At 36.1% G+C, this 21,403-nt stretch overlaps 1 protein-coding gene across 1 annotated transcript in view; it reads left to right on the top strand.

Annotated features, from left to right (window-relative positions):
- Nucleotides 1-10,555: 10,555 nt before the first annotated feature.
- APOB (apolipoprotein B) overlaps nt 10,556-21,403 on the top strand; it is a 35,660-nt gene continuing 24,812 nt past the window's right edge. The window contains 12 exon segments of the mRNA XM_014251425.2: nt 10,556-10,679; nt 11,992-12,030; nt 14,734-14,849; nt 15,690-15,835; nt 16,831-16,984; nt 17,169-17,324; nt 18,324-18,448; nt 18,636-18,721; nt 19,456-19,675; nt 20,432-20,659; nt 20,829-20,946; nt 21,229-21,375. Coding sequence (XP_014106900.2) covers nt 10,622-10,679; nt 11,992-12,030; nt 14,734-14,849; nt 15,690-15,835; nt 16,831-16,984; nt 17,169-17,324; nt 18,324-18,448; nt 18,636-18,721; nt 19,456-19,675; nt 20,432-20,659; nt 20,829-20,946; nt 21,229-21,375 — 1,593 coding nt within the window. The 5' untranslated portion in view covers nt 10,556-10,621.

Raw genomic sequence — 21,403 nt, 5'->3', positions numbered from 1 at the left:
AAATTTCAAGCACTTTCCCAACATGAATCTCAGCTAACTGAAATTCAGCATTAGGCTTGATATTAATCCCATGAAACTGAATAATAAAAATGCTAACTTGAAGTTTTAAGCACAACCTCCATTTTAAAGAATTGGAGAAGTTTTACATTCCCATATTTACCTCCTTTAAACTCTGCCATCCATCAACAAGTAACTTCATTCTACCCTACATGTTCTCCTTCAATCTACATTCTACACTTTTGGGTGCATCAGGTATTATTCCACTTGAGGTACAGAAAAACAAATGTCTATCTATGTAAGCCTGCTATGAGAAAATTCTGTGTGAGGACATAGTTTAATCTTTTAAATTTATTTTCCAGCCCCACTAGAATCAAGCCTTATGAATTAGTATTTACATTGAAAGATGGATTTTTATAGAATATAAAGTAGACTTACAGAAACAGCTACACTCTTTCCCCAGCAATCTAAGCTGATTCAGAAAGATATGCTGGAAACTATCAGAAGGAGCTACATAATTGTCTTGCTCTGAAGGGAAATTCTTAGTTCACATGCTTAGGCATGACAATTTGGACCATTTCAAAACTGTTACCTGTGATATAGGTGTCTGCAGGTAAGCTAAATGTTTACATTTGCATTATACTCTGTGGACATCTGTATGTTTAATCAGATGAGTACTAATGCTATCTCAGCTTCCTTTTGTTCCTCAATAATCGCAGATATTTTATCAACAAGTGGTTTTTAAACTTTTGATGTGAGAGCTGGAAACCAGACAACATCCTCTAGGATACGAAATTAAGGTGTTCAAGTTTGTTAATACATAAATTACATCCTTCCTGTATTCTTGAATTGTTGTATCTGCCTGCTTCAGTATCTTTAAGTTGTATTCAGATCACCAGCTCAGTCAAGAAAGAAGTTTTCTTTTATGTCTTTGTAAAATACTACTTCACAGTCCAACCAGAATAGGATTTCCAGGAGATAAGCAAAACCAGGAGGTACATTAATAAATATATTAAAACCAGAGATCTCAGAAGCAACCTGTGTGTCATATTTATTCTTTGGTTTGGTTTAGTTAGATTAGGTTTTACATTCAGATTTATTGGCAACTTTCAAGTTCATTGAATGCAAGATTCAAGGCCTGTGCACCTAGTATACTTTCATCCACAGTGGATTTTCTTGTTTGAGCTTCAATTGCTAGCTGAGATGGCTGCAAATCTCCTGTAAAATCTATATGTTATTTCCAGCCAGCATAAAAGTGTCCTTGATAGCCAAGGAGCTAAAGATACATTTGGCTGGCACTGTCAGGAAAGGATTTCACACACAGACACCCTCCAAATGTCTTCTAGTACTGCAAGAAGAGTAGACCATCAGTGCTTTTTCTCTTTCTCTGTATTTCTAATTGTTTTGTTTGCCTTTATCTTAATTCTTCTTATCTCCCCTTCAAAGCACACAATTAGAGCTTCTTCAGTCCCTCAGATAAGAGATGGTGTGGTTCTGACCTGTGTTTCTCTGATCCTTCTTAGCTTCCATTACATGTTCATTGAACTAGGACCACTGGAGCTGAATAATAGCTCTGTTTGCTTTCTATTATTTTTATTGTTGCTGTTGAGAACATATCATTGCTTGCATTACTACAGTACTGATAAAATATTTTAACACTGTTCTCCATTCTCTTCCTTCATTATTTTACTTATTTTCTTTTTTGCCCACCTCTATGCATTGACCACAATCCTGAATTGCTCACAACTATGTGCACGTTCTCTGCCCACCAAATCCTTACTGCTACAGTGGAATTCATTTTACCTGAATTTAACATCTGAATATTATAGGCCTGAAGGTGACTCTACACTAGGAAACAAGGCACAAATGGTGTACCGTGAGCTTAGGAAATGGGCAGAGGGATATTTGGGGAAGCCCCACAGTGAAGCACTCTGAGGCAATGCATGGTTTAATCCTACAAAAGTGGGCATTTTAAGAAGCTGAAGTGGTGTATGATAAGAATCTGCTAGGTTGTCCTAGCAGAGAAATTCCGGAGATTACAAGGGCTTAGTGAACAAGGAAATTAGGAGATTTCAGCAGTATAGCACTAAAGCAAGACTTAGCAAAATGCTGGCTACAAGGAAGTAAAGATAACAATGAGATTGTGTGCAGTGTGGGTAATGTGCTGAAACCAAAAATAGGAAGAAGAAATGAAAGAACATTAGAAAATAAAATTCTTTAGATGCAATTGTGGCAGAATAAAACTAGGCAGAGATACTGGATACAAGGGGGAGGACGGTGAAAGGTCAAGGAATAGAAAAGAAAATGTGGAGCACAGAACAGAGAAATAGCTGCTGAGAACATCAGAGTTCAACATCAGAGAACAGAGTCAGCTTCAGAATAGAGCCCAGTCCTCATATCAGGTAGATTAACATAAATCCATCATTGTAAACCAATTTATTCTTGCAAATAAAGTGACTCTTAGTGTTACATGTATCTAAGAAACCCTTTCTTTTTTAATTAAATGTGCCATAATTGGAATGCTGATATGTTGGAAGTGTATGTCAAAAAGTCTAATTTAGAAATCTTCACTCTTGCCAACTAAATAAATAGTTAAATGTTTTATTTACCTTGATTAAGAATGTTTGCAAAGAACTTTAAAAAAATTAACTTCTTAAAGTTTTCTTTCTGTTACTAAATAACATCTGAACTAAATACTAATTAAACAACAGGATGTTCCTTTTTTTTTTTTTTTCCTTTTCTGAGCTCCAGCTACTATTGAAAGATAAACTATAACCCATCTTCACAGTTTATACCTTATTTTAGTGTTAAATGAGGTTTGGTTTCATTTGAGTGATCAGCATAATGGTTCACTATATTGTTGATAGCAGAGACAATTGGACAGTCATGCAAAAACATAAGAAAAAATGCTCCATCTTCACTGAAATCTTTGAATAGAGTTTTAGCTTAAATGTCAGCTGTCTGCAACTCATTATTATTCTGAGAGACATGTTTTCCACAGATGTCATGGACTGATTTTCAAACCCTCAGACCCCAAAACAGAAGCTCTATACAGAAGGAATTCTGTGCCCAATGTGAGACTATAACCACATAATTTGATACTTAAAATTGGAATCCTGTTACGATGTCAGCCTAGCTCCTGGGACATCATCAAATGCGTAGGCAGGGCCAGCAAAGGGTAACATGCTTATTTTCAGCACCATTCTTTCTGACTGTGTGGGGGAATTAAAAAAATAACAGATTTTACTGAGACAAAAAAGTAGTAATATTTGAAATAAATTTTAACCAAATCTTCAGATTTGGAACCCTCTGATTTTGTCAGAAGTCTGTATTAATTAGTGTATGGAAGTGTGTGTCTGTAGACAAGTGAGGAAATAACCATTCCACATGTAAGATGTTTATAGTAGAGCTCCCATTTGCTGTGTGAAATAACAGAGGCAAGTTAGTATTCTGAATAAATACACCTCTCTCATGCTGATTTATATTCCATCAAAATTATGATTCATCAAAACTGAAGTTCATTTACAAACATATAACTCTTACTAATATGGCTTTACATTTCCTTCTTTGGCAATACAACAACAAAAAAGGTCTCATCCTAGTTAGAAGACTGATAATTTTTTTTATTTTTAATTCCAAACTGATAATATCAAAATCACAGAAACACAGAATCAAAGAAGTAAAATAAAATAAAATAAATAAATAAGTACAGCAAATGCTTTACTTACAAAGTTACATTAAAATATACTGCAAAAGTTTTAGATTTGACAGCATATTTTAGATGACTTGTTCCTTTGATAGGGAATTATGTAGTATTTTTATGCACCACAATATATTGTCCCATACAAGTAAGGATACAATTATTTCATGCAATAATTATATTACCTTAGTATTAAATATATTAAAAATATTCAAAATATTGTTTTCATTCCTGTTAGTTGTATGTTAATCTAGGCTGGTATATGGAGTTAAGAAAGGAACTCAAACAGCAGGTAAAAAGTCCTTTCTTCTCAGATGCCTTCTAAAAATGAAAAATTTTGGATATCATCAGTAGATTTTTGCTGTTTAATCAGCAGAATACTCAGAAGTATGGGTTAGATGAAGATATTTCAATGATACAATTTGTGTTTAGAGATAAAAGGCAGGGCTTTTTCTCAAATCTCTGTGACTCTTGACCTGTCCTAGAATTTAAAATCACAATCACTATAATAATATTTCTAATTTTGAAAATATTTTTACCCAGGGAAGGGAACTGAGCCCACTGTTAATTAAGATTACATTTTCAAAGGTGACCAGAAAGTGAAAAAGCTTTGATGTCAGTACCAATCAGATGCTGAACACGTCCCCCTTTTTTTTAACTTTTCAGAGCCTCCATCCCAACAGGTGCAGTTCATCATCCAGGAATGAGAATTATAACCTGGTCAATACAGAGATTAAAGTTCAGCCCCACCTGACAGCCATGTCTACTGTCGTCACTCTTGTGCCTTCATGTGTTTCGTTTTCGTTCCTGGTAACATCATGCAGAAACACTGACTCATTTTTTTTTTATTATTCCTTGTATAGCATCTGCACCTTAGGTAAAGGGAAAAATTATCTACAGATACCTCTTTCTCCTCCTCAGATGAAACACTGGGTAAACCTATTTCCTTAGCTGTCACATGTGAGCTCAGTCCACAGAGACTTCCTTGTGGCCTTTGAGCACCTGGTGTGTCACAGGGGGCTTCTTCTGCATCATTAATTATCTAACATTAGGAGAAAGCTGATATTGAGGGCTTCCTATGCTCTCTAAGAAAAGTTAGTCTGTCTGTGGTTTTATTCCCTATTGCTAGTATGAAAATGGATTTTTTTTCCCCTCTTCAAGGAGAATAGTGCCCTAAAAAGAGGGATGATCTAGTATAATTCCATATAATATTGTGTAGAAACCTGTGTTGCGCAATATGAATCTGATGGATCAAACTGATGGATCGGCTCAGAGAGAATGAAACCGACCTGTCAGAATTTTTCACTTTGAATGATTATTGAACAGCTCTCAAAAGCAAAAAGAAAAATGAACTGCTCAGAGTGATGGAAAAAATGAGCTTCCGAAACAACTGGAAAATATTTAAACATTACTCCTCAGTGTACTTGTGAGCAGCAGAAGCCAGCAAAAAGAAAAACTGCAAGGGACTATTACCATGAATGATAATTCTTACATTCAAAGCTTCCATTTCATTCAAGTGCAGAAGGCTCAGTATTTTACTATTTGAATAACATGGTATTCTGTAGAAAATACAGAAGGAACATGGTATTCGGTAGAAAATTGACACGTGACAGATAAATATTTGAAAAGAAATAACAATAATAATTTTTTTTAAAAAAATACTAAAGCCTAAAGAAAGAAGTTGTTTCTGTTTTGATGAATTCAGCTTGTAAGTCTGGAAAAAAAATTGAGGCTCTGAGAAGTGGCCAGATGCAGAGATGAGGATAAGCGTCATAGAAAGCACAGTGGTGGCGTGAATTAATTTTGGGAAAGCGGTTGGAATTTTGCAGGCAGGGATGGCATCCTGTGTACATGAAAGCCTGTGGAGACAGCATGAGCTCCAGCACTATGAAAATGATGGAGAGTTGAAACCATGGGAGACATGAAGCAAAAAGTTGCACAGAGTTTCAAGTTGGAGTTTTCAAAAACCATGGCTCACTGAACCACTTATGTCATGAATACAATATTTTGGCAGGGCAGGCACATTACAACTGGTCAGAAAAGATGACAAAATGCCACTGGTTCAATGGAAGTTACTAGAACAGCAGCATGTAATTTTACTACAGGAAATCCCCAGATTGTCATTCTGGGAGTAAATGGGTCATTTATTATTCTTGCCTTTTTTTTGCAGATGCACTGAACATCTGAACCAGAAAGAGTATTATTAATGGTAAAAGAGACAATATATGATCAGTCTTCCAGTGGTCAGATAAAAAGAAAGTATTTGAATGGAAAGTATGGACAAATAAGAAAGAAATGGGGAAAAAATACTGGTTTAGAAATACATCAAGTACTTCATGATGTCACCTTGATGAGAGAGAATAAATCAGAGGTTTACAACATTTGTGTAGGAATGTCTTGGCAAAATTCAAAACTGAATTTAGACATCCAACCTACCACAGTTTTGAAAAGCAAATTTCTTTGCCTAATGACAAAACAAAATGAAGGAACTGAGTAGGTTTATTGCTTTGAAATGAGAGTATGAATAAAAGGTTCAAAGGATTCAGTACATTTTCTTGTTAGTTCTAAAAGAAGTCAGACCCTTTGCCCAAGAATATACTCAAAAGAACTAAATAAATATGTAAAAAGGAAACATTTTCCACTACCTACAAGGAGAGAAATTCTGGAGGAGATGGCTTTTGCCAAATATTTTTCTACTCTTGATGCCTCAGCAGGCTTCTGGCAGCATTTCTTAGACAAACAGAGGGTATGTTTATGCACCTCCAACACCTCCTTTGGGAGACACAGTTTCCCCCAGTTGCCACTGGGTTATAGTTAGTACCATAGGTGTTTCATCAGAAAATACAACCATTTTTCTCTGATGAGGGACATGCTAAGATCTAAACAGATGACACTGTGAACTGGGAAACACAGTAGACGGCTAAGACCAATGTTTCCCAAATAACAGAAGTGCTGGGCCTTGACCTGAGTAAGATAAAAATGTGAATGCCACATAGTGGGTACGTTTCTTAGAAGAGAAGAGAAGAAAGAATGAAGAAAAAAGAAAAAGAGGGAGGGACAGAAGGAAAGACAAAATGATAGTTTGGAATATAAGTAGGAAGGAATATAAGGAATCTAAGTACCTTATTACTAACCATAACTGCTTCTATAAACTGTTTTGTTGCCTTGCAAAAGTCATTGAATGAAAATGAGGTGCAAAACATAATCAAGTGTTTCAGTGAGTTAATTAAGGAAGTCTTATCTTAAGACTATGCGAAAACCTCTCCTAGAAGTACTGTCAATGCACCTGACCAGTCTCCAAAAAGACAAAGAAACCCTTGGTATCACCAAGCAAATGAAAAAACTACACTCTATAATATATCATGGCATATCTATAACATATGCACTTACATAATATATACAAAATATATTTTATATATATGCTATAGAATACATAATAAAGTTAATGGAATTTCTCTAATTATATCAATATTAAGAAAACTATTGTTGCCATTTCCAAAACAGACATGACAAAAGTAGCTCCTCACTAGAAGATTTAATAGAAGAAAGGAGTGAATTCAGATGTGTGATTTGATGCAGATTTCTCTGCGCAATAGCAGAAAAAGGTGAAGTCTGAAGACAGAGTTTCACAAAATAAATTGTTCCTTTAAGAAAAAAATCTAGATCATAAATGTCAGGAGAACTACAACTAAGAGTTTTCAAAAAATAAAGTGTAAATGCACAATGTGGTTTAGGAACAAAACTTTAAACCCAAATCAGTTTAATAGGCTCAGTTAAAGTTTGAATATAAAATGGATTTTTTGTTCAATTCTATATATTTAATAATAACAAAATTGCTAAGGCTTCCACAGCATGTCAGAGATTTTTCACATCCATAATATACACACACACAAATTATCTCTCTGTATAAAATTAATTTGGCATATCAGAAATATTGTCCTACTTCCTGCATTTCCTAAGACCATTGATTCAATCCGCGTGCAGAATGTCTGATGAAGGCAAAAGCAATGGGCTTTGTGACCCAGAAGAATTGCAATTAATAGGAGAGAGATAAAACCCAAGGGAAACAAGTGATGCTCAGCCCAGTTTCTCCCCAGACCCTGACCAATGCCCAGCCCATCCCTGAGTGGTGATTGGCAGCTCCCAACCAACTCCCCCCAGTTTATGCACCAGGCGTGACGTTCCTTGGTTTGGAATATCCCTGTGGCCAGTTTGGGACAGCTGTCCTGGCTCTGCTGCCCCACAGGTTCTTGTGCACCTCCTCTCTGACAGGGTGTGGGAAACTGAAAAATCTCGACCTTGGGTAAACACTAAGCAGCAAGAAAAACTTCAGTGAGCTGTTAACATTATTCTCATGCTAAATCCAAACCATGGCACTGCACCAGCTACTAAGGAAGAAAATTAACTCTACTTCAGCCAAATCAAGGACACTAGGTAATACAGCAGTATAAAACTGTCACAGCGATTGGTGCACTTGTTACCTGCATGCTTATGGGCTGAGTCATAACTTTTGTAACCTTTTTATAGCCATGCAAGATGATATTAATACAGTCAGGTTCAATTTCAGCCCGAAAAACCGTGGGCAGTGAAGGCAGTGAGGAGACACATGCAAAACATGTGGGAAATAGCTAACTCTGAATGCTGGGCACTCCAGAGGTCTATTTATCTTCAGTGCTACAGTGAACAAGTAAAAAGATTTTAGGAAATAGTCAAAGCCCTTAAGTTTGCATGCAGAAATGAATTAAATGCTATGAACAAAATGCTATATTTGTGCAGTCTCTTTGGTACAATCATACTATAAGAAAAAGTAATTTTTACATATCACAGCACATATTGGGGGTGCTGTGAACACAAAAGTAAACAAAAAATGTTGCTTTTAGAAGTAAAAAATAAAAATGTGTTACTGATTTATTGTATCTTTGATTGGTAGAAGCCAAGGAGAGAAACCAGAATGGTAAAAACAAAGTGTCTTCCTAGTGTCTCCAACACCAATGAATTCATGAAAGAAATTTTTGCAAGAAATGCCTGTAAAACAGCACACTTTTGTTAATGTCATCAGGCAAAAACCTGATATGAGAAAGATGCCTCCCTTATTGGAAAACACAGGCCATCATACATCAATGGTTACCATTTGGCTGAGCTGATGTTACATGATCTCAGTGCACCCTGGGAAATGTAATCCAGCTACTAAGTCCAAGAGAGAAAGGGTATGAAGAAATATGAGACTTTAAAGATAACTACCATGATGTATGGTAAAATAGTAACATTGAAGGGTTATAGAAATTACTGCTTAGCTAAGCCAAAATTTGATTTTTGACTCAACAAGCAAAGGAAAAATATTTAAATATGTGAATGTCAAAACATTTCCATTTGATCAGATATATGAAAATTAAATTTACTGAACAAAATGTTCTTAAATATTTCCATAGTCAATTTTTTTACTGCAGTTAGCTTTGATAAATATGAGTAGAGAAAGAATTCAAACTACTAGAATTTCTCATGACATAAACCCTGTCTTTTTTGCCAATACACGTAACCCTAAAATGGGGGAGCTGTTTGCATTTAACCAAGTTTATCTTATTTATAGGTTTATTGTCTTCATTCAGATAAAATTTATCATTGTTTTCATCTCTTTGCTATTATTAGCAAGCAAAAATTTAACCTAAAAATACGGAAACAAAAGCATTATACAGAGCTTGCTTTCAACATAGACATGACCTGTTTTACCTGAATATTTCAAGTCAAAATAAAATATTTTTTAAAAGGCATATGACAAATTTTGTTCCAAAGAAAAAAAAACCTTTTGATCTCCTGCCAGTAGTTGCACAATATTCTCATTTGCTCAAGTACTCTTATTCTTGAGCCTCTCAGCATCTATACTAAAGTGTGATGCAGTGATAATTTCTTCTATCTCTAATTTATGCATTGTAATCACTCTTATGTAGATGTGGTACATTTATATGAATACATTGTTAGAGTCTCTTGCTGGGGGATTTTGCTCTTAAAACTCTGCTTAAGGAAAACACCAGTGAACTGGAAGAGTGACTTATCTCCAGCTCAGTCTTCTGCCTTCAGATAAGCCTGGGGCAGCATGCCAGTGTTTGAGGGACCGTGTCCTACCGCAGTCTTTTGATCTGCCGTCTCAGCAGAGGTGAGGCGTGGGGACCTGCTTTTGTGGCAGCAAAGACACAAGAGTTGATGTGTTACAGACAGTGGATGCACCTGAGAACAATCACATAGGAATTCGAGCTTCTCCCCTCCAAAGGTGGCAGGACCAGAAGCACAACTCAAGTGCGACACAACATGGATATGAAACCGGAGGAGCTGGAAGCCGTTGTGCAAGAGAGAATCAGTGATATAGTGGCCATCATGGGAATATGGTGGGATGACTTGAATTACTGGATCTAAATAGTGGAAGGCTCTAAACTCTTCAGAAGGGGCAGGCAAGGAAGAAGAGGCACTTGGATAGTATTTTAGGGGTGTTTGGATTCGTCATAAAATCACAGAGTTCACAAAATGATAGTTTTCGATTCTCAGAGGAGGAAGGATGGGGAGCCAGCAGGAATGCTTGCTGAGGCATTGTCAATCATTTATGAGCAGTCCTGACTAACTGGAGAGTCCCCAGTTTACTGGAGGTTAGCTCAATGATCTTAGAGGTATTTTCCAACCTAAAGATTTCTGTGACTATCAGTAACCAAAGCAGGGCATGGTGTGGAGCGCAGTGAGGATCTGGGACTCTCACCTTTGGACCTTTGGCAATTTGCTCTGAGCTTTCTAAACTGTTTGACTCAGCTGCTTGCTACAGACTATATAAATGGAGGTCCAAGTCAGAAGGCTCACTCTCCCTCTGAGGCAGCAGGGAAGACTTGAAGACAGAAGAAAAAAGAGGAAAAGAAAGGGCGGCAAGAGGGACTAGGGCTCACCATGGGCCCTGTGCAGCTCTTGCTGCTCTCCCTGCTGCTCAGCAGTGGTGTTCTCACACGTAAGTACTCTCTTTTATGTCCATGATCTTTACTGCTTTATTTACGAGCCCATTAAAACAACAATATTAAAAAAAAATAAATCAAAAGGACCATGGTTTATAGAATTAGAAAGGTTCAGTGTGGCAAAGATAAATTTCTTCCCTTCATAGGAATGGGCAGTCATAGGAGGATCCCAATGCAGAAAAGTCATGAATATTGCCTGATGGATTTTGAACAGATTTAATGTATTTTGCAACTTGTAAGGCATTCACTGTTTTTCTGTAGTATTATCTTTCTAAACCCTCATGGAGCTACTGTAGCTTGGAGATACAATGCACACTTGGCCCAGCTGTTACCAACCTATTTTGCAGCAAACATGAAGAGAGAGCAGTAAAGGAAATTGTATTTGGCATGCAATTTAAATGCAATTTTAAAGGGGCACAGTCATCAGTAAAAGAAGTAGTGGGTTTTTTTCCTAAGATCAGAAATGACAACTGAAATCAATATGATGCTATGCATTGTGAGCTATTCTTGCTTCCCAAAAAGTGTCTTTTTAGAATACATCTCGGTAGCCTTATCTAAGGTTTCAGGAAGCTTAAGGAGAAAAGTGAGTCTAGAGGTCCGGTTTTATATGAAGGACTAATTCATCATCTTTGTTGAACTAATATTCTGTTCCTGACTGACATTGCAAAAATGTGTTGCTATAACATAAACCTTTTTTCTAATTGTTATTAATAATATTATTAATTTTATTTTAATAGAAATAGTAGTATTTCTGTTGCTATTGTTGCTGTGACAGTCTATTTCTGTACAGTTGTCTACCTAGAATTTCTAGAATGAAAACTTGAAAAGTGTGCAGAGAACATGGTGAAAAGTGCTATGCGTAAATATTCATGTGTGATATCCCAAAGAAAGACATAGCATCCAATAAAGGCAAAAAAAATAAATAGTAGATTATGTTTAATTTAATTTATTTTAATTTTATTTTATTTAATTTAAATAGAGTCATATGAAACATATCTAAGACTGATTGGAGCAAATTATTCTTCTTGAATAGGCTTCCAACCAGAGCTCTTTTCCTTCAAGGAATGAACTCTAAATATTCAGAAAAGATTTATTGGCAGAGAATTTTAGTATTAATCTTCAAAGTTGTCCTTAAACATACAAAAACTAGAGTATAGCCATTCATCCATTTTGCAGCATTTTTGTTTGGTCAAATAGACAAAAATTTAAAAGCAAAATGTTATATGGTGTATTTCATCTCTCTTGTTTTACAAACTTTTTTTGTAAACAGCTTTTCCAACTTTTAATGATGTTTGTGGTTTTTTACAGAAGAAGAATCACCTGAAAATGGAAATCCAGGATGTTCAAGTAAGTGATTACTTGCATTTCCTTTTGTTATCTTATGTCACTATTTTAACTGAACGCATCTTTCAAAGTTTGAGTTATCCTAATCTTTTATTCTGAACTTAAATGAAAGTCATGGTAATATTCTTAAGTCCTGCTTGCCATTTATTGTAGGTATTCAATTATCCATTTGGCTGGGTTCAAATAATTTTAAAACTTTCCTAAGATTGGACAAGCTGAGGTTGAGTTTCTGAACTTTCTTAAAGTTCTCATTAAGAAACTACTTTCCATTGGGTTTGTGGGTTTGTTGTTTAGTTGGGGTTTTTTATTTATTTCTTAATTGTCAGATGCAAATTCCTTAATCTAGAAATCCCTGATCCAAATCCCTTCACCAAATGTGAAGCTTTAACAGTGAGGTTACATACACTAAACTTCAGCGTGGGCTGAATCTCACATTTTATTTACCCTTCACAGCTGCTGCTAAGCCCACAGAATTGCACTTAGGTATCTAACTAAATACCTGTGGAATAAATCATCAACTCTGTCAGCAAGGACAGCAATTTCTCTAAACAAGCCAAGAGTCAGGAAATGCTGACTTTAGGTGCTATCTTTGTAATGAACTCTGGCTGGCCCTGACTGCTCGGTTAGATACATAATGTTCCACCACAGGGTCAAAGTACTGAACGGGTTGGTTTGTTCTTAGTCTTCAGGGTCTGGGTTTTTTTCCTTTCTTGGGTGCTTTAGCACCATCTCCAGGAAGTTTTGTTTACTTCAGATGCTTGAACCACCTCAGAGGCTGCTGGGCTTCATTGCCAATTTCTTGTTTATTTTTTGATACAATTACTATTTGTTATTTGTATTTTTAAGCTTATAATTTCTCTATTCCTTTTTCATCAATTTCTGTTTAAAAGCAGAATATGAAGCAATATTTTTTACTTTAGCAATGTAGATACTGGTGTTTCAAGTTTTTTATGAATACAGTTATAGACCAGGATAACCAAAAGTGACAGGGTTAGTGATGAATCTTTTAATAGCAGCTAATTTTAGGGTTAAATAGATAATTTAATTAAGTTTTCAAATTTTTTTAAAGGTGCTGATTACTGTATGACAGTTAGCTATTATTGCAATAATTCTGTTCAGCAATTACATGAATATAATCTCAGATAAAACATTATTAAAGTATGTAAAGCTTATAAAAGTGATAGTGCAGTGAGGAAATAAGAGATTTATAGTACTAATTTGTTGTCGTCCCTGTGTATGAAATGGTGTGACATAAAGGGCAATATTAAAATTGCCATTGGCTTCTGACATGACAAAGATTTGATAAAAGAAGAATAAGCAACATTCCTGCAGGGATGGGCAGGCAAAGTCATACAGATTTGATGGTGGGAATTTGGGTTTACACTGGGATTACCTATCTTTGGTTTTTCTATAAAAGTAGATCAGGACTGTATATGGTCAGGCAGTCACAAATAACCACAGAGGAGCAATTTAGGAAATTGCCTTTCATTCAGGATCACAACAGAATCAGTTCCAGTGAGTTGCTCAGTCTAAACCAAAGGAACAGTAATTTCTGCTTCAGATTGATCACTAGTGCCCCAACACAGACACTTCAAGTGCCTGATCATCATCTTCAGTTTAAAACAATGCCTGTAGTTTTAGTGGAAGCAAATTGTGATTGAGGATATTGTTTGGCTTATGTTACTCATTCCAGACACCAAAGGCATATCTTATATACCTGTATTTGACATGGAGTCTTATTTTTTTTCTTTAGATAGATAGATAGATAGATAGATAGATAGATAGATAGATAGATAGATAGATAGAGGAATGATCACGTTCATTTCTGCTTGCAGGGTTTAAAATTTTGGATGATTGGGTCTGAGGGCAACAGGGACAGGTTAAATACAGGTGAAAATAATTATTTTGAGGAAGCCTATTAGGTTTTGTAGCTTCCTTTGATAGAAAGAGAAACACCTCTGGAAATGCTCCCTCCTGCACTAGTCTTAGTCATAATTTAGTGCTTTTCCCCTGTTCTGGATGTTCTTCATGTAACTAAAGCTTATATCCATTAAAAATAATCTACCCTAGTAACATTTTCTGATCTAATAAGTGAATTAGAGTAAATCGTATTTCAGAGAGTCTGTGGCAGAAAGATCCTCCATAAATTTGGGTGAAATTGTATTAAGGAATGGTAGTTTTGGTGTTCTGTCTATTTCTGTGGGTTTTTTTCTTTCAGTCTCAGTCATGTGACTAGTAAAGCAGCTCTTTGCATTTGCATTATGATGGAAAAATCTGAGCTGAAAGGAATCTTTTTATTACCAATTTGAAAATTGCAATTTGATTGGCTCAATTTAGAAGCCATAGGGTAGTTTTTAAAACAATTTCACACTTCAAGTTTTCTCCTGTTTTTCTCATTTGCTTTTTGGGTGTGATTTGAAGGACAGGTGGGGTCACACTGTCAGATCCCATCTGAGCAGTGGACCCCAAAACTTATGCTGCTCCCACAAGTTTTGTCCTATACTTCAGAAAGTACCCAACTGACATGAAGGCATCACTTCTCTGTCTGAAAGATATTCCTGTAAAAGAAGTTTTTACAGGGGTGTGGGACTTCAGGCTTCCTTTTTCTGGCATTCATTTTAGTGACACAACACTAAGCGTGCACTGTAAGGATTACATTTGTATATCCTACCCAGGTCATAAACACTCTAATTTTCCCAATTGCAGAGGATGCAACCAGATTTAAACCCCTCAGAAAATATGTTTACTCGTATGAAGCAGAGTCATCAAGTGGGATCACAGGAACAGCAGATTCTCGAAGCGGCTCAAAGATCACGTGCAAGGTAGGCAAAGAGGAATAAATACACCCAGTTGGGGACTTTGTAATTAACAACATGGGAGCTGGCAGCTGGGGAGCATCCTTCAATGATTTTCCAAACAAGATCACCCTTTTGAAGGGCACATACTGGGAATCATGAAGACTAAGCCTTCCCTGTTCTAGACAGAGGGCACTGAGGATGGCAGAAGTCTTTCATACCTCTGTGCCCCTGCATTTCAATCCCAGCCTGACTGTACTTTTACATGAGAAAGGGGCATGACCTGGTGCTTCAGTTCTCCTTAGCTCCCAGGCTCAGTCTACCAATGTCCATCAAACATTCTGAAGTTGAAATAAAATAACTCACTGATTCCATGAAGATCACATGAGAGCCTGCTGATGGTAACTCAAGACAATACCAGACTTGTAGGAGTAAAAGGTCCCATAGGCCATTTAACTACGCAGCGGCACCTTATCTTGCCCAAAACTTTCTCATCATGATTTGATGGTTTTTCCTGAAATGGAATAACTGGAAAAATATTTTTTATTTAGCACATACTGTTCTGATAGAGTCTAAGTACATTGATCAGTGTAATGACTCAAGTTTTCATACAGTTCTAATACTCAAAATTCTCAGAATCTAAGTTGCTCATTTAGTATGATCCATGCCATTCACCAAGCAATTTCCCTCTTATCTCCTCTGTGGAGTTACCTTAAGCTATTTAGAGCACTGGAGTCTTTCCCAACTGCTGGTGGCAGGGTAATCCTGACACTTTACAAGACCCAAGGAATTTTCAAAGCAGTATCAGGGTGATCCTGGAAATGTGATAATGCTAAAAAGAATAACATATAATATTTGTGTTTTCAGGTTGAACTGGAGGTACCCCAGCTGTGCCGCTTCATCCTGAGGACAATGCATTGCTCCCTGAGGGAGACATTTGGCGTTGACACTGAGGGAAGGACTATTCTGAAAAAGTCCAAGAACTCTGAGGACTTTGCAAGTGCCATGTCCAAGTAAGCAATATCAATTATCTTCAGTACTTGGGACCTTAACACGGGACAGGCTGCACTGTAAACAGGCCACCCTGATTATGTTTTTCCAGGCATGGAACACATTTCATGATAACATGGTAGATTTATAAGCTGGTTCCACAGGAAAACTCTCCCTGATACACTTTAGGATTAACATAGATCTCAATTACCAGTAGGGAAGGGAATTTTACATACAAGATTTTCACCTGGAACGGTTTCTTAATTTCTGTCGTCTACATCAGGGTAGTGCCCCAAAAGATTCTTGCTAGTGTAATTATCATTCCTTCTTGTAAGCACATTCTCAAATGGCTGCACTCAGCTGGTTTGAGATAATTTTCCTTTGCTAACAGACTGTGCAATAGAAAGGTATTTGAGACTGAAGTCCAGATTTCCAATCCCAATCTCTGACAGCCTGTGTAGCTAATCTTTTCCTTACTTATCTGATTTGTAACTAATTTCTTCTACTCCCTCCACCCAGCTAGTCTCTAGTGCTTGTCAGTGCATATTTTATTCATGCTCCTTCACGTTTCTTTCAGTGCCTCAGTAGTCATCTTGTCTCACAAGCTAGAGATCTCAAACCAACTTGAGACAGTTAAAATATGTTTAACAGAAAACAATTAAAGTTTTATTTAAAGACTCTGACTAGTAGAGAATCCTTCCCATCATTTTGTAGCCTATTGCAATAGTTAATAATTACCTCATTCTAAAAATTTATTTATCTCCTCTCGGAAATTATGCAATTCCAACTTTCAGACATTGCTCTTGGTATTTGCTTGCCCTTAGATGACGTAATCTGGTGAAATCAAAATGTCCTTGGTTAGAATTTTGCTGTTTTCATAGTAAAACTTTCTGTTAGTAACAGCAGTGAGTAGTAAATAATGCTAGACCAAGATAAACATGATGCTTTAGGTTATTGATAACATGTTCTGTGTGGCTTTAATATGATTTCATACTAATGTTGTTTTTCTGGGGGGCAGGAATGAGCTAAAATTCAGCATTCAGGATGGAACAAAAGTCAAGCTGTATCCAGAGAAGGATGAGTCTCTGAATGTACTGAATCTCAAGAGAGGTATCATCTCAGCTCTCCTTGTGCCAACAGAAACAGTGGAAAACATAAAAACAATTCCAATGGTAGGTATTTTGAAAGAATTCACTTCATTGTGCTAACCAATGGAAAAAACTCACCTAGACAGAGTTATTCCTGAATATCATTTTCAAAAGGCCTGGACATTCAGATCAGAAAGGGTGCCTTTCAATTAGATCAGAAAGTGTCTGACAGCATGAGCAAAGGCACTGACTTCTTACTTCTTTTCAGGATACTGTGTATGGAAAGTGTGACAGTGAAGTTGAATTCAAATCCAGAAAAGGGAATGTTGCAGAGGATATTTCAATTACCAGGTACCTGAAAGGCTGCGACAACTTCAGTCCCATCAGAGATCATGTCAGCCCTATTGCCATTGTAAAAGGACTAGTAAGTATGCCATTAAAAATTATATAATGTAACATTTTTCACAACAACACTTAAAATTATAAACAACTACTGCCATGACTACGTTTTATATTTATTTTTTAAAAATGTGATTTTCCTGCACCCTTCCCTTAGATCAGATTGCAGTATTGTTGCCTGTCAATAAAGAAAAACAGAAGAGCAAGAGTGTAATTAACCTTCTTTCATGTTCTTCTCTATTTTAAAGGACAGCTTTTCATATATGGAGTTAGTACTATTGGTTATTCAATAACCTATCAGAGCATAGCCAAATTTTTAGTTTTGTGGGTCAAGATTTTCAAAATTCCAGTTTTATCTAAAACATGCAGTCCTCCAAAACTCTAAAGTGTATGTGAGGTCCAAGAGGAAAGAGCTCTAGATGCCCTGAAATAAATGATTTGACAAAATGTTCAGTCTACCTGTTAATCCACAATGACCAGATGCACTTGCTTGCACGGATAGTGTCAGATTTCTTTCTGATATGATGGCATCTGTGCTTTTGGTGTTTTAACTAAAAAAAAAAAACCAAAAAACTTTCCTATAATGCTGAAAATGCATTTTATAATTTCTGCCACTTCTATAGCTTTTTGTAGAATTCTTGTCACGAGACTGAAATTAAAGAGGAGTAATGTAAAGAGAACATCACAGTTGTTGCAAGGGGACTGAGCTATTCCAAAAATTACAAATTGGTTTTATGAAGGAGCCTTTGTTATAGGCAGCAGGGGATCAATCATGAAGTAACTACTAACCCAAACACCTCAATAAGGCCTGTGGGAACATTTCAGTGGGATTTTTGCCTGAGAAGAGACTTAAGTCCAAAGATTGTTACTGGCACAATTTTGTCTTTGTCTAAGAACGATTCCAGTTATGCACCTTCATTTCCAATTGTAACTGTTAATCTTGCAATGAAACTGTCAGCCTTTAAAACTATGATTGTTTCCTATTCTACTCAGTAAGCTGACTGCCAAACTATTTATTTTACAGAACAGCCCGTTATCTACCCTTCTGAAGAGCACTCAGTTTTGTCATTACAATATTGATGCAAAGAAAAGGCACATAAGAGATGCTGTCTGCAGTGAAAAACATCTGTTTCTGCCTTCCTCATACAAGTGGGTTGCTCACTATTTGTCATTACCCTTTATTTACAAACATCCATTTTAAATGGTGATGTATCACAATCTGCCCTGACTTCATCCCTAAATAGACATTTTGTTTTTAACAAGACAGGAGGCCTGTCAAAACCTTGTAAAGGCATTTGGGCTCAACTAAAGCACTGAATTTTTCTTTCTTTCCTAGAAATCGCTATGGTGTCATGACAGAGGTGAACCAGACTCTGAAGCTTGAAGATACCCCAAAGATCACTAGCAAAAACTTTGATGGAGGTATAGCTGCAGTTCTCAATATTAAAAATACACAGACAAAATAGGAATTTCTTTTTGTGAATTTTTTATAGTGAACTAATTAAAAATGAGGAGACCAAATAAATTCATCATTTTAAATGAAATTTTATCAACTTAGTAAGGAAAAGTTTGAGTATGCAATAGGAAAAGCTGATAAGTTTATAAGCACTATTAATTTTAAATAATCTTTGTGTTTTCATTTTAATTTTAAAATTAGTCTTCATAATTAAAAATGTTTAATTTGCTTGAAAAGTAGTTTTAATCTTATTGGACATTAGTTTAATGAACCCTTTTCAGTTACCTGTAATTTCTTATGCATCTTTTGGCTTCAGTGCCAAATGTAAACCATCCATTATTACTATATATTTTGTTCTGAAGCCTACTTTTCTGACCTGCAGTTGTTAATCCCAGTCATAAAATATTTCTTATAACATATATTTATTAAAAGTTGGAAAAGCAAACTGTGCTAATATGAGAGGTGTTAAAGAATAATCTTCATGAAAATATAAAAGAATGAATGCAAATATTCAACTTTTGGGACAACTATATTAAATTCTGTGCCATTCTTTCTGTAAGCCATTCAGCTGTTAAGCTTCAATAGTTATCATATAAAATAATGTACAAACTTTTTTATTTATACTGAATGTATCACAAGATAAAAATTAACATATCTCCCTGGTAGAGACATAAAGAATGCATTTTTTTCCAATTTCTAGGTGCACTGGAAGAGAAGGGACTTGCACTGGAAAGTACAGACACCAAACTGTCCAGGCAGGGTGATGCTGTTCTGAAAACCCTGCAGGAAATGCAGAAAATTACAGCCTCCCAGGAGAACCAGCAGAGAGCAAGACTCTTTTACAGATTTGTTTCTGGGCTGAGAAGTTTACATAACAGCACTCTTGGCTCTCTTGTTCCAAAGATGATGGAAACCTCAAGGTAGGTTTCAGCAGTTCACAGTGCAAGAACACTACACATTAATGCCATGGCAAAACCATGCTATTGTCGATGATTTGCTGCAAGTGGTTTTAAATTGGAGGTGTATTAGAAGTAAAGAGTGGCTTTCAGAAAGATAAGTGTTATGAGGGAAATAAGGAAGGGACTATCAAGCCAGCTGTGTGTGCCTGACAATCCTTTGGATGTGTTTTTATAGCCAAATATCTTTCAGGCAGCTTTGCTCAAGGACAATGGCTGTAATTCTGTGACTTAGAGCAACAAACACAGTTTTGAGTATGAGACTTCAGCAGACATGGAAGAGTGCTATTGTTTGGTCTGACCCTGCCCTCCACTCCACATCCTTAGTCTTTTGTCCCAGCTGGGCTTGAGCCAGTTCACATATACTTTATGTCTTCCATCTGTAAAGCAAATAGAGCCTCAGTCTGGGTCAATATATTAGATGATAATACTTAAAGTTGTGGAAAAGTCTGTTGTGAAGGGAAAAAAAAGGATATGTCCATGTAATGATCATATCATTAATACTTACTTGTTCTAATTTAATTGGGTTATAACTTGTAAAACCAAGAAGCTTCTTTTTGGTAAGAAATTGCATAATTTGCTTCCAGTCACACATAAACTTACATCATTTCTATTAAAACACCTTAATAAATCTGCCATATGTTTGTTTCAAACAGTCAACATGCAGTGATAACTGCAAACAGGGAATTAATTTATAAAAGTCATCTCTTCTCCTTTCAGCTCCATCACCGTCCAGGCCCTGGCCCAGTGTGGGACTCCAGAGTGCTTCAGTGCAATCCTTCAAATCCTGCGAACTGGAAACGTGAATCCACTCGTGGCAGACCTGGTCACATACACCCTGGGACTGTTGCCTTCTCCAACTCCACAAAGAATACGGGAAATTCTTAACATGGCCCAGTATCAGCCAAGCAGAGCTTCATTTTATGGCTTGAGTCATTCTGTTACTAAGTAAGTAATGATAGCATGCAATTGTGCAAAATTACAGTGCTTAGAGTAAACCCTGAGAGTGTTCACTTTTGGAGAATATTTTTATTTCCATTTATTTACTCTTTAGGAATAAAATATAGACATTTCCCAATTTCCTCTTTGTTTCTGATGTGTTTATCCATTTCTTTAGGTTCTACAATGAGAAGAAGATTGTGACAGAGGAAATAGCAGATGTTGCAGACTTCATGGTATCACTGCTTGGCACTGATTGTTCTGGGGAAGATGAACTCACATACCTGACACTGCGGGTATTTTTCTTTCTTCTTTCCATATGCAGGCTATTATTATAATGCTAATATTATATTTAATATATTATATTCATTATATTATATCATTGTATTATTTATATTATATTATATTATATTATATTATATTATATTATATTATATTATATTATATTATATTATATTATATTATATTATATTATTGTATATTATCGCATATTATCGCATATTATCGCATATTATCACATATATTACTGTACTTCTCTTGGTGGAGAGGAAACTTTTATCATCTTTCATCACTGCCAGGCTATTGGAAACATGGGTGCAGTAATTGAGAAAGCTAAACCCAGTGTGAAATCTTCTCTGAAGACATGTGTCAGAAATGAAGCTGCATCACTTTCAGTTCAGAAAGCAGCCATCCAGGCATTCAGGAAAATGACAATTACTGAAGAGGTAAATTGGTCGAAAGAACCAGGATAAA

Source organism: Pseudopodoces humilis, chromosome 3 (genome assembly GCF_049639895.1).
Source record: "Pseudopodoces humilis isolate 2021_Gansu_Grassland_sample_001 chromosome 3, ASM4963989v1, whole genome shotgun sequence".
Lineage (NCBI taxonomy): Eukaryota > Metazoa > Chordata > Aves > Passeriformes > Paridae > Pseudopodoces > Pseudopodoces humilis.
The sequence above is the reverse complement of the archived record's forward strand: the minus strand, read 5'-3'. Positions and strand labels throughout refer to the sequence as shown.